We start from the raw sequence: 15,015 nt of genomic DNA, 5'->3' as shown, positions 1-15,015 counted from the left end.
CGACTCGTAGTCGACTCACCTTGGCAACAAGGTCTGCACCTTCACACGTTCTTTGCTCTCATAGAACCCGGCGACATGGTGCTCTCTCGAATCCTCCGCCTAAATGTCGCTTTCGTTTTAGGCGGGGTTTCATAAATATCATCATCCCCAAGGTCAGCTGATTGGTCCATCCTCAGGCACTTTGCTGAGAGAGAGAGAGAGAGAGAGAGAGAGAGCTCCTGCGATGGCTACCTGTTGTTCACACACCCTCGGGCTGAAACTGTACAGCGGCTGTATGCGCTGACTGTGTGCTGGTCTGCAGCGGCCAGCCCACGCCAGATCACTCATTGTTTGCAGACGAGACAGTAAGGGGGACTGGTTGCAGCCCAAAACTGCCCAGCAGACCTATGTCACACTGGTTGCAAAGTGCTTAGCAGACCCTAGACCTGCTGTCGCTCTGCACGCTACCTGTTGGGTGCTTTGCTCGTGCTGCTACTGCCTACAGTACCTGTAGCATGTGCGTACATGCTGCATTTGCTTGCATGCAGATATGAACTGCTTGCGTGCACCTGTTGCAAAGGTGGTGCATCACCTACAAGCTGTAGAAGTTGACTGCCTTGATCTTGCTGGGAATCGCCATGGCTGTGCAGATCTGATCTCGCACCAAGTAATAGATTATGTACCACGCATCAAGACATGCGCAGCGATCGCTTCTTCACACCAAGTAATAGATTATGTACCACGCATCAAGACATGCACAGTGATCAGTTCTTCGCTGTGAAACTGCTTATAACTGTGTGATGATGCTGCGGGTACTGAGGTACTGCGGTCCTAAAGGTCCTGAGGGCTGAATACTGAACCTTAACTGGCTGAATTCTGAATACTGATGCCGCTGAAGGCTGATTACTGCTGGCTGATTGCTGACTACAGATGTTACTGGGCTGAGGTTGCTGAATGCTAATGGTACTGTTTCTACAACCAAGTGATGGCTGCCCGTGGTACTTGCTGGAAAAATGCAGCCCTGAAACTGACTTGCTGAGGCTGAATCTGCAAAGGCAGGTTGAAGCTCCACGCCAGGGTACTAACTGCAAGCGCCGGGCTGAGGCTGGGTAGCGACGGGCTGATCTGCTCCCAAACGCTGGCTGATTCCCAAACGCAGGTAGGAGGAGAGAGAGCATGTACACCAACAATGCCGTGTCTTATGCCACGACTCCGCAATATAGGTATGTACACGACAGCAACCGCTTTCAAACACATCACAGAGAGAGAGAGAGAGAGAGAGAGAGAGAGAGAGAGAGAGAGAGAGAGAGAGAAATGAAATGAAATGAAATGTTATATTAACATCTTCAAAAGGCCAAAATAACCTATGAGACCAATCTGTTACAAAATAGTGAATCTGATACCATGTCTGGGTACAAAAAGACTAAAACAAAAATACTACTACTACTAGAATCCATCCTCATCTGCACTCCGGATGTCGAGAGAGTATGGCTCGAATCCTCTGTTGTAGTCTCCGTCGATGCTATGTAGCCCCTCTCCACAATCAAGGCCGTCTCGATCTCCATAGCTCCAGTGCTCGATCGATGAGAGTGCCGGTAGCGCTCGAATGAGTGTGGGCCGAGCTTTGCAGTGATGGCTGCTCCTCTGGCTGTCCCATATCTAGTGAAAAGAAATCTGCAATCTGTCTCTGGGACTATCTCTCTCTAGCTCTCCCAAGTAAAGTGTCTATATCTGTGTAACTCAAGTAGATATAGCCCAAGACATCTCTGATCCTCATGATTCATGACCCTAGAGAAAGAACCGAAACCCTCTCTGAATAAGCAGTGGAAACGGCCCCGAATCTCATAGTACACTGTGCGTTGACATATGTAATGTAGCTCTGTCTCTGGCTGTAGCTGGCATAAGCGGCATATCCTGTTGTCTGCTACTATCCCTTTGAATCTACCAGTCTCAATCTCCAGCTGATGTGAGGATGTGCATATCTGACCAATGGCACACCGCAAACCATGAGACATATGTGTATCCATGTAGCTGGGTCGAATCATAAACCAATCTCCTATGAGGTGGAGAAGATGCTCTCTATAGAAAGCCATCTTCATGCCCAACTCCTGTGGCGGCTCTATCCATGTCCTCCTGGTATCCAACTAGATCAGGTCCTGACGAATGAGTCTAGTAATCTCCACCCGTGTAAGAGACATCGAGGGTGTCTGAAGAGAGTACTGGAAAGAGGGCAACCTGTCCATGGTGAAGCCATGCATCTGAAACCATGATGTCATGTGTGCATACCAGCATGAAGTGTCCCCCTGAAGAGCTAACTGTCTGGAAGACTCAAGGGCCATTCTAGCATATCTGTCTCTAGTAGTATCCCACAAGCTGTGCAAAAAGGAGACTGATTTGGTAAGCACCTCAATCTCCATAGGAGGGGCAGCTAGCTCTGCTCGAATGATAGCTTGGGGTACGGAGGCCTTGGCTCTGATCAGTCGAGAGATCATAGATACCAAGGGCCTATCCATACGTCTCCAACCATCCTAGCCTACAGAAGGTCCCCATATCTGCACCCCATACAACATAGCTGAGGCTACTAAAGTATCAAAGAGCCATAACTTTGTCCGAAGTTCCTGGAACTGAACCTACGAACATATCCTCTCCAAACCTCCCAAGGCCGCATAAGCTCTAGTCAATCTAGTCTCTGTTGCACTCCCCAAAGAAAACCTCAGCCCAGTGAAGGCAACCCCCAAGGTAAGTGTTTGCAGAGACGGGCAGATACTACATCGCTATTTGCTATTTCCCTCCTAGTATGTCAGTATATGCATCACCTAGAGGACAGTCCCCCTTCTCTATTTTGGATGATGATATATGGGAGTTTTCCAGAGAGGCGGCATTATTATCTTGGGGGATTTCAATGCTAGGATTGCCCATCACCAGACAGTATTCTATGATACCTCAAAGGAGTTGATGCGGGAGCTTGATATTACAGAAATGGGCCTGTCTAGATTATCACAGGATGAGGAGCACACTAAGTATGGCAAATACTTGATTGATATGGGGACTGCACATGGATTTTCCATTTTGAATGACCTACAGAGATTCCCTGCAGCAGCTGGTGGTTTTACATGCTTTCCACATCGGCATGGCGCTAGTACAGTGGATTATGTTATGGCTCCGCAAGGACTCATTCCTTCCTTCAAGGATTTCATGGTGGGAACTAGGCCGGTTGGGGTAGCAGTTGATCATGCTATCTTGTCTTTCACTCTATCATTCCAATCTACACAGCTCCATTGGGAGAGGCCTCCACACTAATACAGTGCCACGAGCCAGACTCATACGCAGATTGCAAGACCTGGGGGTACCCACAGAGCTGATCTGGGGGATCTTAGCTTTATACAGGACAGTGGTAGGACAGGTACGCACTACTCAGGGCATGTCCAACATGGTTCACTCCACCATTGGGGTGAAGCAGGGTTGTCCCCTATCTCCGACTCTCTTTGGGATATATGTAGATGAGTTTTCAGATTATGTACAGATAGAGGGTGATAGAGGTGCTCAGCTTGCAAGGACATGGATTCCGTTGCTATTATATGCTGATGATATTGTGCTGATCTCAGATTCTCCAAAGGGGATGCAGCGTCATTTGGATGCATTGCATGTATTTGCACGGGACAGTGGATTGTCTGTGAACCTTGGGGTAAGACCAAGGTAATGGTGTTTAACACCACAGCGCAGTGGGTAAGGAGGTCCACCCCCAATTTTTCATATGGTCGAGAGATTGTGGAGTATGCAGATACATACACTTATCTTGGGGCGGTTTTCAGTGGTCCAGTATTTTCCCTGAGGCATGCAACAGATACGCGATTGACCAGAGCCTATGCAGCATTGGGGAGACTTGAGAGAATACATTCGCAGGTTCAGTTCCAGTAAACTCAAACAAAGCTTTGGCTCTTTGACACTTTGATCACTTCGGCCATGCTGTACGGAGTGGAGATATATGGGGCCCCTCAGTTGATCATCATAGCAGAGCTGGCAGTACTGATGGACGGAGATGTATGGAGAAGCCCTTGGTGTCTATGATTTCTCGGATGATTAGGGCCATGCTGTACGAAGTGGAGATATGGGACCCCTCAGTTGATCATCATAGCAGAGTTGGCACTACTGATGGATGGAGATGTATGGAGAAGCCCTTGGTGTCTATGATTTCTCGAATGATTAGGACCAAGGTCTCAGTACCACATGACATTGTTAGGGCGGAGCTCGCTGCTCCTCCATTGGTAGTGGAGGCATTCACTCGATCAGTTTCATTTATGCATAGCACTTGGGCTCTCCCTAGAGACAGATATGCTCGATTAGCACTAGAGTCTTCGCGATAGCTGGCATTGTAGGGAGATAGATCATCTTGGTATGCAGAGATGGCATCTTGGTCATAGTTACATGGAACGGCGGGTCAGGGTCGGGGACGGGGACAGGATGGCAAAAGTCAGGAAACGGGGACGGGGGTCGGAACGGCAAAAAAAAAAGAATTTTTTTGGCATTTTTTGATCCACATACATAGAGCATCACTTTGACCACAAAATTACACTAAATAGACCAAAGAACATGAATCATATAGACGCAAATGTGCTAATAAAACATCGAGAAATGAGGACCCAAAGGGTGGCTTTTATAGCCATTGGGGTGCTTCAAAGTTCAAACATATCAGCTGTTTGAGAGGAACTAGCCACTAGAAACGATCAGTTTTTCAAATTTAAAAAAAGTTGACTATTGTCCCCTGCCGTCCCCGGGACGTTTTGACTGCGTTCCCACTTGGCAGGCCATTTGCCGTCCGTCCCCACCCGTCCCCGTCCTGGAACAGGGCGTGCCCCGTCTCTAGGCTCCGCCCCCTCCGTCCCCTGTTACTATGATCTTGGTTTCAGTTACATGGCTTTAGTATGGATCGGCTACCCAGTACTCTCTGGATGCACCCTCCATCTCCCTCACTAGGGCAGAGATTACCAGGCTCATCAAACACACGACTTGATTCAATTGGATACGAAGAGGACATGGATACAACCTACACATGAGCTAGGTACGATGATGACTTTCTATAGAGAGCATCTTCTCCAACTCACGGAGGATGGTTTTGTGATCAGACCAGGATACATGGATACTCATCTATCCCACAAGATACGATGTGATATTGGTCAGATACGCACATCCTCACATCAGCTAGAGATCGAGACAGGCAGATTTAGAGGAGTACCCGCTGAGTCCAAGATTTGTCAGGTGTGCCAGATAGAGCCAGAGACAGAGCTACATTACATATGTCACTGCCCATATATATATTTCAGTTATATATATATATTTCAGTTACAGTCACAGAGACAATGTGGGATAGCTTTCAAAGCAGATATCATTGTAGGCTGTGTGACTTGCTGTTTACAATATAAAAAATCTTCTCATTGAAGCCTGTAATGCTTAGTCGGAATCCACATAAAATCACTGTAACTGTACAAAGAAACTTATAAATCTTTTACCAGGCCTGCAATCTTGAAGACATCAAACTTCACAGCAACCTTTCTCCCACTCAACGGACTCAAATTTGCTGTAACCTACACCATGCATCCAAATTCAGAAGGTGATGTTGTGGCTAATTCAATATGATAAATAGGCTCGGGCAGGTACCTGATTAAAGAATGGCCATGTCTCCAGATTTTGTGCTCTTAAAGTATCATTATTGATGGCCTGATAGATTGGGCCCCCAGGCCTGAGAAGTTTTGGCCTCTGCATGCTTCAGAGAAAAGGCCATTAAATTGACGCCACAACGCTTTTTTCTGAACTTGCAAGATATGACTACGAGCTTAGGAAAAGTGGCGGTATACTGAGTACAAAAGAGACCTCTAGAGATGCTCAATGGCCTATCACCCAGAGGATGTACAAAAGAGGGATACTATGAGCTTAATGATGTTATTAAGGTCGACAATAATGCAAACACTGTGAAATTTGTCAAGACTTCATGATACAAATACATCACCTGCTTTTTCAAAATAGTTTCAGAAGTCGTGTAGAGAAGCTCCCACTTTCCATTGATAAGAGGTGATGTCACAGTGTCTTCTACTGGACTAAGTTTCTCCAGACCTTGAGCAATCTGAATGCATTGACGCCAAAAGGCAAGACAAATATTATGCATGAATGACGAAAGGAACACACAATACTTTGAACCATTATTGCTCAAACAGTAGTCTACATCTACTGGTCAGAGGTCAAAATTCCTTAAAAAAAGATGCCATGACACCTTCATGCAGAAAGATATAAGTCCGCTCCTTTACACATGAAATAGCTAAAACTGTGTCAACCGAGTAGGAACTGGGTCTTGTTGATTTACCCTGATGACACATACTTATCAGCTTAAGTGGATGCTCTCAATATCACCTCATTTTTTGCAATTGAGCAATCTTTGCTCAGGGACCAAACACTAAAGCAGGTGCTTTGTACAACCAACACCACACCAAATCTGGTTGTCCAACATCACATTACTGAGTCTAGTAGATCTACCCAAAACAACTTTTCCCATAATCTTCCAAAGAGGGAAACGGCTGTTCATATCTAGTTATGAGATCGGCTATAGACAACCTACGATATAAGGATTCAGCAATGAATCCAAGAAAGGAGGAGGTGACCTAGCTGATGTAGAAGGTAATATTTGTATTAGGTTCAAGTCTGCTCCTATGCACCTGTAAAATTCGAGGAGCCTTTGTCTGCCTCCGCCTGTTGCACCTCCTTTTCTTTACCTCTCCCAGCCTTCTATTTCTTTGATCTCCGTCTTCCAGAAGAGACTCCAATCTAACCCCCCTCCTCAAGTGCCTGCTGCCTCTACTCCTGAGATACTCTACGACAAGTACACTCAGCAGCCATATGGCCTTGCCGCACACCAACAAAATAGTTGTGCGGGAACCTAATAGAAAAACCCTCTATCATGTCTCCACCATTTGTACCTTGTGTAGGGATGCAACCTCTCCCTTGGGATGTTAAATTCCTCTCGCGTGAGAGCCTTTCCTTCTTTCACTTTGACAATCGGCTTCAAGCTTTTGGCAATCTTGATGTCACAAGACGGGCACCACATGCCAACGGAAAAGAACACACTGAGAAACTTTAAGCACTTCAAAGTTCAAATAACAACTAGACAGAAAGAGATGCACAACACGAGATGGGAGTGGCGGAGTTCCACCCCAAGAAAGCATTTGCCCCAAACATTATCGCCCCTTTCGGTATTTCTTTCTATTGCTTCAACTCAGTACAACGCCAGTACTCCAATCCCTGCACCTTCACACAGAAGCATGCCAGAGAATGAGCCCTTGGCTCATATTTAAAGGCCCTTGGCCATGAAAAGCAGTTACATGAAAAGCTTCAAACTCAAAAGCATCTGGTCCCAAAAGCAACTCAGCATAATTTACGAAAATCCGTACAACTGCCACATCATCAACGTAAAACACGAACATCCGTACAAGTGCCATGTCAGCATGTTAGCGTGTTTTGCAGGATGTCCGTACAGCTGCCACGTCATCATCTTCTATGTTGTGTGTGTGTGTGTGTTGGCCCCGCTTTAATTTTAATGCCTTTAGGTCCCTTGGGCCCCATCGGACGGGGTCCCATAAGTTGGTAGGACTTCTTCTTCTTTTGTTGTTGCTTCTTCTTAAGGTTTAGGCCCCTCGGCCAGGATCTACAGGTTGGCCCCGTTCTTCAGTGGCTTGGCACGTCAGTGGTTTGTGACATCCCCCCTTCTTGAAAGAAAGTAATCGTCTACGACATATCTACAAAACAACTCAAGTTAGCTCAAAAATTTCCGAGGGACAATCACTTTTCTCAATCCAGATTCGAGCTCTTGATATCCTGGGTCGTTGGATTTTCAGAAAAATCTCATCCAATAAGGAGTCTCATTCGAGATTCGAGCTCTTGATATTCTGGGTCGTTGGCTTCCCAAACAGATCAAATCCACACCAAGACAGGTTTAAAATAGATACATTCCATTTCATACAAATTTCAAACAATACTTTCTCAAACAGAGTTCAAAGGTATTTAAGTACAAAACAACTAGAAAATTCATTCAGGTTTTTGTTTGGACAGCCGAACTTTGAGGACGACTGGCTTGTCCTTCTACATCAAGGTAATGGTTCGGTTCCGCACATGGAGAGTCGCATCATTCTTGTCGTTCCAAGGCATGCCCAAGACAACGTCGCAATTGCCCAACTTCATAATGTGGAAATTGGCTTTTCCATGATAATCTTGGATAGTTACTGGAAGAGCACCAATGAGCAGTACCACTTTTTGAGTTTGCCCTGGCTAGCTCAGCTTCAATTTCTCCACCCTGTGCATCATAATCAAAGTGTATCTACTTCAAGAATTCTCAATGGATGAAGTTTTCGGTAGCTCCTGGGTCAAAGAAAATTAGGACTTTCAAGCCGTTGACTTTGCCATATGCTCGACACAATTCTTCAAAATGCTTGCCACAGAGAATGCTTGCACCTTCACGTAGAAGCATGCCGCAGAATGAGCCCTTGGCCATGAAAAGCTTCAAAACTCAAAAGCATCTGGTCCCAAAAGCAACCCTGCGTAATTTACAAAAATCCGTACAACTGCCACATCATCAACGTAAAACGTGAATCTGTACAGGTGCTGCGTAAACATGTTAGCATGTTTTGCGGGCTATCCATACAATTGCCACGCCATCATCTTCTACGCTTTGTGTCTATGTGTGTTGGCCCCGCTTTAAAGTTAATGCCTTTAGGTCCCCTGGGCTCCATCGGATGGGGTCCCATAAGTTGGTAGGATTTCTTCTTCTTCTGCTACTTCTTCTTAGGGTTTAGGCCTCTCGGCCAGGATCTACAAGTTGGCTCCGTTCTTCAGTGGCTCGACACGTCAGCAGTTTGTGACACTTGACAAGGTTGACAATGTCGATGTTACTATCAACAATCTTATCAATCAAGTTGGTGAGATTCTTTTCCTCCTTGTCAACCTTTGTCACCAGCGTGTGACTACTATCTATCCTTTTTGTTGATTTCTTTCTTATTATCTATTTACTTTCACTTCTTGGAAACACCCCTCGGGAAATCTAACTGCCCTGCATTGCATAGCTAGTGTGGAACTGTCCAGAGGGAGTCCAGGCCTGAGGACAAAAGAGCACTAAGGTTGGACAAGGACTATGGTTAGCCAAGTGGGGTCATTGACTAGCCAAAGTGGAATCCTTTGCTACAAAGGCTACATTTTAGTTCTGGATGTGGCCGCAGTGTACAAAGAGGGTCGGATGACCTAGAAAGATACAATGGCAACATCTCCTAAAATTTAGGGAACTGCTATTTTGGGACGTGAAAATGTGTTGGCGTCATTACCTCCGGAATGACAAAGGGAACATTTTCTTACTCTGCCGTGAAGTCAACTGGGCAACCGGTTGGGATATTTTTAGGCGGCAACCCCGAAACGGGAAAATGCTTGTAAATGTGCCAAGTGGCACCTTCTGGTGCACTTGCCTCATGCATCAAGAAGTGGCGCTGAATTTAGGAGGGGGAGAGCCTCATTTTCAGATTTGTCACAGGTTAAGAGCTATGGAGTGCTTGCTTTCCCTCTTATGCACAGTGCGGTGCCAGGAGTGATGCCCTGCACGCTACGCACTGCCCTCTCTCTCCCCTTTGGCAGTATGTTATGCCCCTCTAGTGGGCTCTTCATTTGACCAATGTACAGTTGTGTGGGTTCATGCGCGATTGCCGAGGCAAGAGCCTCTTGTACAGGTACTGGATTAGCTAGCGGCTAATCCCCCCCGCAGGTACAGGTGAATTCGGAGAGGTTTCACGCCAGAAATCTCGTCCGATTCAAAGGGCAAGTAGCCCTACAGGTGCGGGAGCTCGAGGACTTGCCAAGGATGCGACCGGCACGCGAAATGGAGCCCAAAACAGTGAATTACAGCCTGCTGTGTATTTTTGCAGGTTTAGGGTTTTGGCCCTAAACGGACCCTAATACCCCTAGGAGGTTCGGGGACGCAAGGGGACCGCTGTACAGGTGATCTGGCGCATTTTCAGGGCTGAAAACAGAGAATTCAGTGTGCTGCAGATTCTCGCCAGGTTTTGCAAAGTGCCCGTATGCGTCGGGAAAGTCATTCAATGCGTGGGAATACTGACTGTGAAGGGTTCTAGTACAGTTATGCTGCCGAAATCAAGCTGGAACAGTGGAAATTCAGCCGAGTTTGTGCGGGGCAGCTTGGAAAGAACCACAGCGTATATTCCCTCTTTTGAACAATAAAGAAATACCGAAAGGGGCGCCTAAGTTAGGGGCCAATCTGGTGTATGTCTTCTCATACAGGTGCATTCTAGCATCTGTATCCCATTCCCCTCTCTTGTGTCTTGAAAGTACAGGTAAAATAGACAACTAATAATGGGTGAAAGCTAAATCAAGGTTTGAAGTAAAGTCTACCGCCCTATTTGGATTGAACAGGCCGGTTTCATGGTTCCATCGACGGGATTAAATCACTTTTTCCCATAGAAGTGAGCCTTGGTCACTTTTGGGCTTGAAGACACAGGGGATCATAGACCAGACACAGGGAATTGCAATTATGGCTGACAGACCAGATGATGTGACTGAAGAGGTTTCCTCTTCACAAGGTCAACAGACACATGAAGTGGGTGAGTCGTCAAGACCACCACAGACAGATGACGATATATTCAGGACCCAGTTGGCTACTGTTGTGGCTATGTTCACACAAGTAATGCAGAATCCGAGGTTTTTAGCCTTTCTGCAACCTCCTGTTCCGTCTCAGCAAGTTGGGTCACTGGATCATATTCAAAAGCCTGTTAAGGCTCAAGCACAGGTGATTCATACCGCACAGTCAATGGAAACACCTGTACACTTGACGGAGAACATGCAGTCTCCACAACCTATGCCTAAGGTGCAAGAACAGGTGGCTGAGATGCCAGTTTTTCAAGCTGTACCAGTTCAGCCCGCCACCTTTCAGCAGCCTATAGCTGGTGCTAATGGGCAGGGAAGCAACCTACAGGCTATGCAACAGGTCTTCCCACCACCTTCAGTACACCCTGGCTATTTTGGAGGTGGATCCGTATTCCAGAGCATGGCTGGTCATGCACCTGGAAATCAGTTTTACACGCCAGGAACAGTGTTCGGGAGTGCTCAAACAATGATGCCTAACCCCATGTATGGTGTCACAGGCATGCTACCAGGGTTTCAGAGCACTCAGGGCCAATTTGGGATGCCACAGACAAATTTTGGTATAGCTGGAATTACAAATCAGCAGCCAAATATGGCATTTCCAGGTCAAGTTAATAGCGGCCAAGGAACACAAATGAACCCTAATAGTGTTCCCATGTTTTAGTCACTTCCATATGACAATTTAACGCCGCTGGAGAGGCCAACTCCGTACAAAGAAGGTGGCAAAGGTGTGTCATTCACGACCTTTACAGGATTTGATGACAGGAAGAAGGCTCTTTCATTCCTCCAGCAGTTTGACAAGGCCTATGCAGGGGGAAACTTTACAGAGGCTTCAAAGGTCCGCAAGGCAACCACTTTCTTGACAGGGAATGCGGGACAATGGTGGACAACTTTATTGCTTCAAGGGCAAGCTCCGTCCACATGGATTTATTTCAAGCAGATTTTTGCAGCAGCATGGTTATTTGATGACTTTGAAGCAGATGTCATGACAGAATGGCACCAGCTTAATGCTGCCACTTGCAAAAATCTGGATGATTACAATCGGAAGTTTTGGAAAGCACTACTTCCAGCAACTTCCTATAGGTTTGTGCCATTGACAGAACAGATTGAAAAATACTGTTGTGGCCTACCCAAAGGATTGAGAAAATACTGCACGAAGACAAAAGTCACTACTTTGACGCAGCTCATCGAGGTAGCAAACACTGGCAATGGTTTGCTCAAGGGAGAAGATTGTGAATTTAACACTGGCGTCAAGGCAGGATCAGGCAAGAAAAATTCAGCCAAGAAGCACGTTCCCAATGAGGCTCCTAAAGGGACTCAGGAGTCAGCCAACGCAGGGAAAGATAAAACTACGGCTGAATCAGAAAAAGGACCAACAAAGAAATGGAAAACACGTTTTCCTCGCAAGTCAGAAGAGCAAAAGAAGGTCCTTAGGACAGAGAACAAATGCTTTATATGTGAGCAGCCTGGCCACATTGCTTACAATTGTCCTACAAAGAAAAGGCCAGCTGATTCTGAAGACAAGGAGGATAGGAAAGGAAAGAAGCCCATGGCTGGTCTAGTGCCAGATACGGTGGGCGATAAGCCAAATTTAGATGCAAGTGAGCTTTGCAGAGCATGGGGAAAGGTCAAGGATCAAACAGTGCTTATCTTCTTTGATCCAGGTGCCAAAGCCAACTTCATTTCCTCAGAATTGGCTTCAAAGTTGGGAATCAGACCTGAAGAGATGGGGTATACAGCAGAGGCAGGTTTGGCATGTCCTGGCCATACAGAGACTGTGACACCCATCATTGGAAAGTTGCGTCTACATATCCAGTCCTATGTAGATGCTGAAGAATTTTACATCATGCCACTGGACGGATGTGATGTGTTGCTAGGTATTCCTTGGTTGTTTCGTGTACAGGGAATCATGGATGCCTACAACAAAAAGATCACTGTACAGAGCAGGGGAAAGACTCACATTCTGGATGTAAAGCTTAAAGGGGAGTCTATTCCTACTGTATCAGCTTCTGCTATTACTTCTGTAATGAAAAAGCATCTTTCTGCGTACTTGGTTTTTGCACGTGAAGTGTCAGATTGTGATGAATCAAATTTATCTGTGCTAGATAAAGAAAGGTCAATGTTTTTACAACAGTATAGTGACTGCTTTTCCGATTCATTACCGTCTCAATTACCGCCAGAGAGACCCGAGAACCATGCGATAGATTTGGTGCCAGGCAATAGCCCACAAAATAAGCCTCCGTACAGGGTTAGTGCGGCTCAGCAGAAAGAGATAATGGGCCAAGTACAGGAGTTGTTAGAAAAGGGGCTGATTCAGCCCAGTTCATCTCCATTCTGTTCTCCAGTGTTGTTGGTGCAGAAAAAGGATGGCTCATGGCGTATGTGCATCGACTACCGTGCACTGAACAAGAATACCATCAAGAATAGGTTCCCTATACCTAGAATTGATGATATTATGGACAAATTAGAAGGAGCAGCTATGTTTAGCACGATAGATCTAAAGAGTGGGTACCATCAGATCCGCATTAGATCAGAGGATGTGCACAAGACTGCTTTTAGAACGACGTTTGGCCTTTACGAATTTTTAGTGATGCCCTTTGGTCTCACAAATGCTCCTGCTACATTCAATAGGATGATGGACAGAATTTTCCGTCCACACCAACAGTTTGTTGGTACATTCTTTGATGACATGATAGTCTATTCAAAGAATGAAGAGGAGCATAGGCATCACTTGGCCATTGTGTTCAAAGAGCTACGCAGTCATAGGTTGCTCATCAATGCAAAGAAAAGTGAGTTTTTTCTGGAAGAGATTCACTTTCTGGGACACATTGTCTCAAAGGATGGTGTCAGAATGGATCCTGCGAAAGTTGAAGCGATCAAGTCATGGCCAAATTTGAAGACGGTGCATGATGTCCGAAGCTTTTTGGGACTATGCTCCTATTACAGAAGGTTTATCCGAAATTTCGCTGAGATTGCTTCACCTTTACATGCTCTTCAAAAGAAGGCAGTCACCTTTAGATGGACACAAAAAGAGATTTCAGCTTTTAATCTCTTGAAGGAAAAGATGACTTCAGATCCAGTCATTGTGTTGCCAGATCTTAGGAAGTCATTTGTGGTCCAGTGTGACGCCTGCGGTAGTAGCATTGGTGCAGTGCTAATGCAAGATGGCAGGGTACTAGCCTATGAGAGCAGAATTTTGCAAGGGCCACAGATGACCATGCAGGTCTATGAGAAAGAGTTACTGGCTGTGATTCATGCGCTCTTAAGTTGGAAACACTACCTGCTAGGTGCAGACTTTGTTGTCCAAACGGACCATCAGACCTTGCGATATTTCTTGACACAGACAAAGTTATCTGAGAAGCATATGCGATGGGCAAATATCTTGTCCATGTTCCATTTTCAGATTGTGCATGTGGAAGGCAAGAAGAACGTTGTGGCTGATGCCTTGTCAAGGAAGCCACAAATTTCAGCTGTGTCGATTCCTTATCATCATGAACTTGATGATATGAGAGAACAGTATGCAAATGATGAAGATTTTGCAAGGGTCTTCGAGCAACTAATGGATGGACAACGTCATGAACACTATCTTCTTAAAGACGGGTTCATGATGATGCATGGCAGATTGTGTGTCACAAAGCCATTGCGACGCAAAGTTATAGAAGAGAGTCATGTCCCACCGTATGCAGGGCATCGTGGTATTGATGCTACAGTTAAAGCGGTTGAGACATTCTTCTATTGGCCTACATTGAGAAGGGATGTGGATGCCTTTGTGCGAGAATGCCTAATATGCCAAAAGGTCAAGTTTGACAGGCAAAAGGCACCAAGGTTATTGCAACCACTACCTATTCCAGATAAACCATGGGAAAGTATTGCTATGGATTTTATCTTTGATCTTCCGAGAACGCAGACAGGAAACGATGGTATTTGCACCATTATTTGCAGATTTAGCAAACAGGCTCATTTTATTCCTGTCAGGAAGAAGATAAAGCCAGATCAGATGGCACGCTTGTTTATGAGCAATATTTTCAAGTATCATGGCATGCCACAGTCGATTGTTAGCGACCGTGATCCACGCATGACAAGTTTGTTCTGGAGAGGTTTGTTTGAGAATATGGGCACCACGCTCAAATTCTCTTCATCATTTCATTCTCAAACAGATGGGCAGTCAGAAGAGGCAAATTCTACTGTCCTAGATCTGCTGAAGTGCTATGTGTCAGAGCATAAAGGAAAGTGGGAGCAGTATTTGCCATTGGTGGAGTATGCATACAATAATACAGTGCATTCATCAACTGGCAAGGCACCCTTTGAGATAGTTGAAGGTGGCAAGAAAGTTCCTCCCATACTGCATACAAAGGA

At 45.7% G+C, this 15,015-nt stretch overlaps 1 protein-coding gene across 1 annotated transcript in view; it reads right to left on the bottom strand.

Moving 5' to 3' along the window:
* LOC147436099 (putative plastid-lipid-associated protein 4, chloroplastic) overlaps window positions 1–15,015 on the bottom strand; it is a 57,741-nt gene that overhangs the window by 16,850 nt on the left and 25,876 nt on the right. The window contains exons 2-4 of the mRNA XM_086488998.1: window positions 5,984–6,097; window positions 5,635–5,733; window positions 5,487–5,561 (exon numbers count right to left, since the gene is read on the bottom strand). Of these exons, the coding sequence (XP_086345124.1) occupies window positions 5,487–5,561; window positions 5,635–5,733; window positions 5,984–6,097 (288 nt within the window). The remainder of the gene's footprint in view (window positions 1–5,486; window positions 5,562–5,634; window positions 5,734–5,983; window positions 6,098–15,015) is intronic.

Source organism: Adiantum capillus-veneris, chromosome 18, assembly GCF_014529385.1.
Source record: "Adiantum capillus-veneris isolate H3 chromosome 18, ASM1452938v2, whole genome shotgun sequence".
Lineage (NCBI taxonomy): Eukaryota > Viridiplantae > Streptophyta > Polypodiopsida > Polypodiales > Pteridaceae > Adiantum > Adiantum capillus-veneris.
This window is presented reverse-complemented; position numbering and strand designations above follow the sequence as displayed.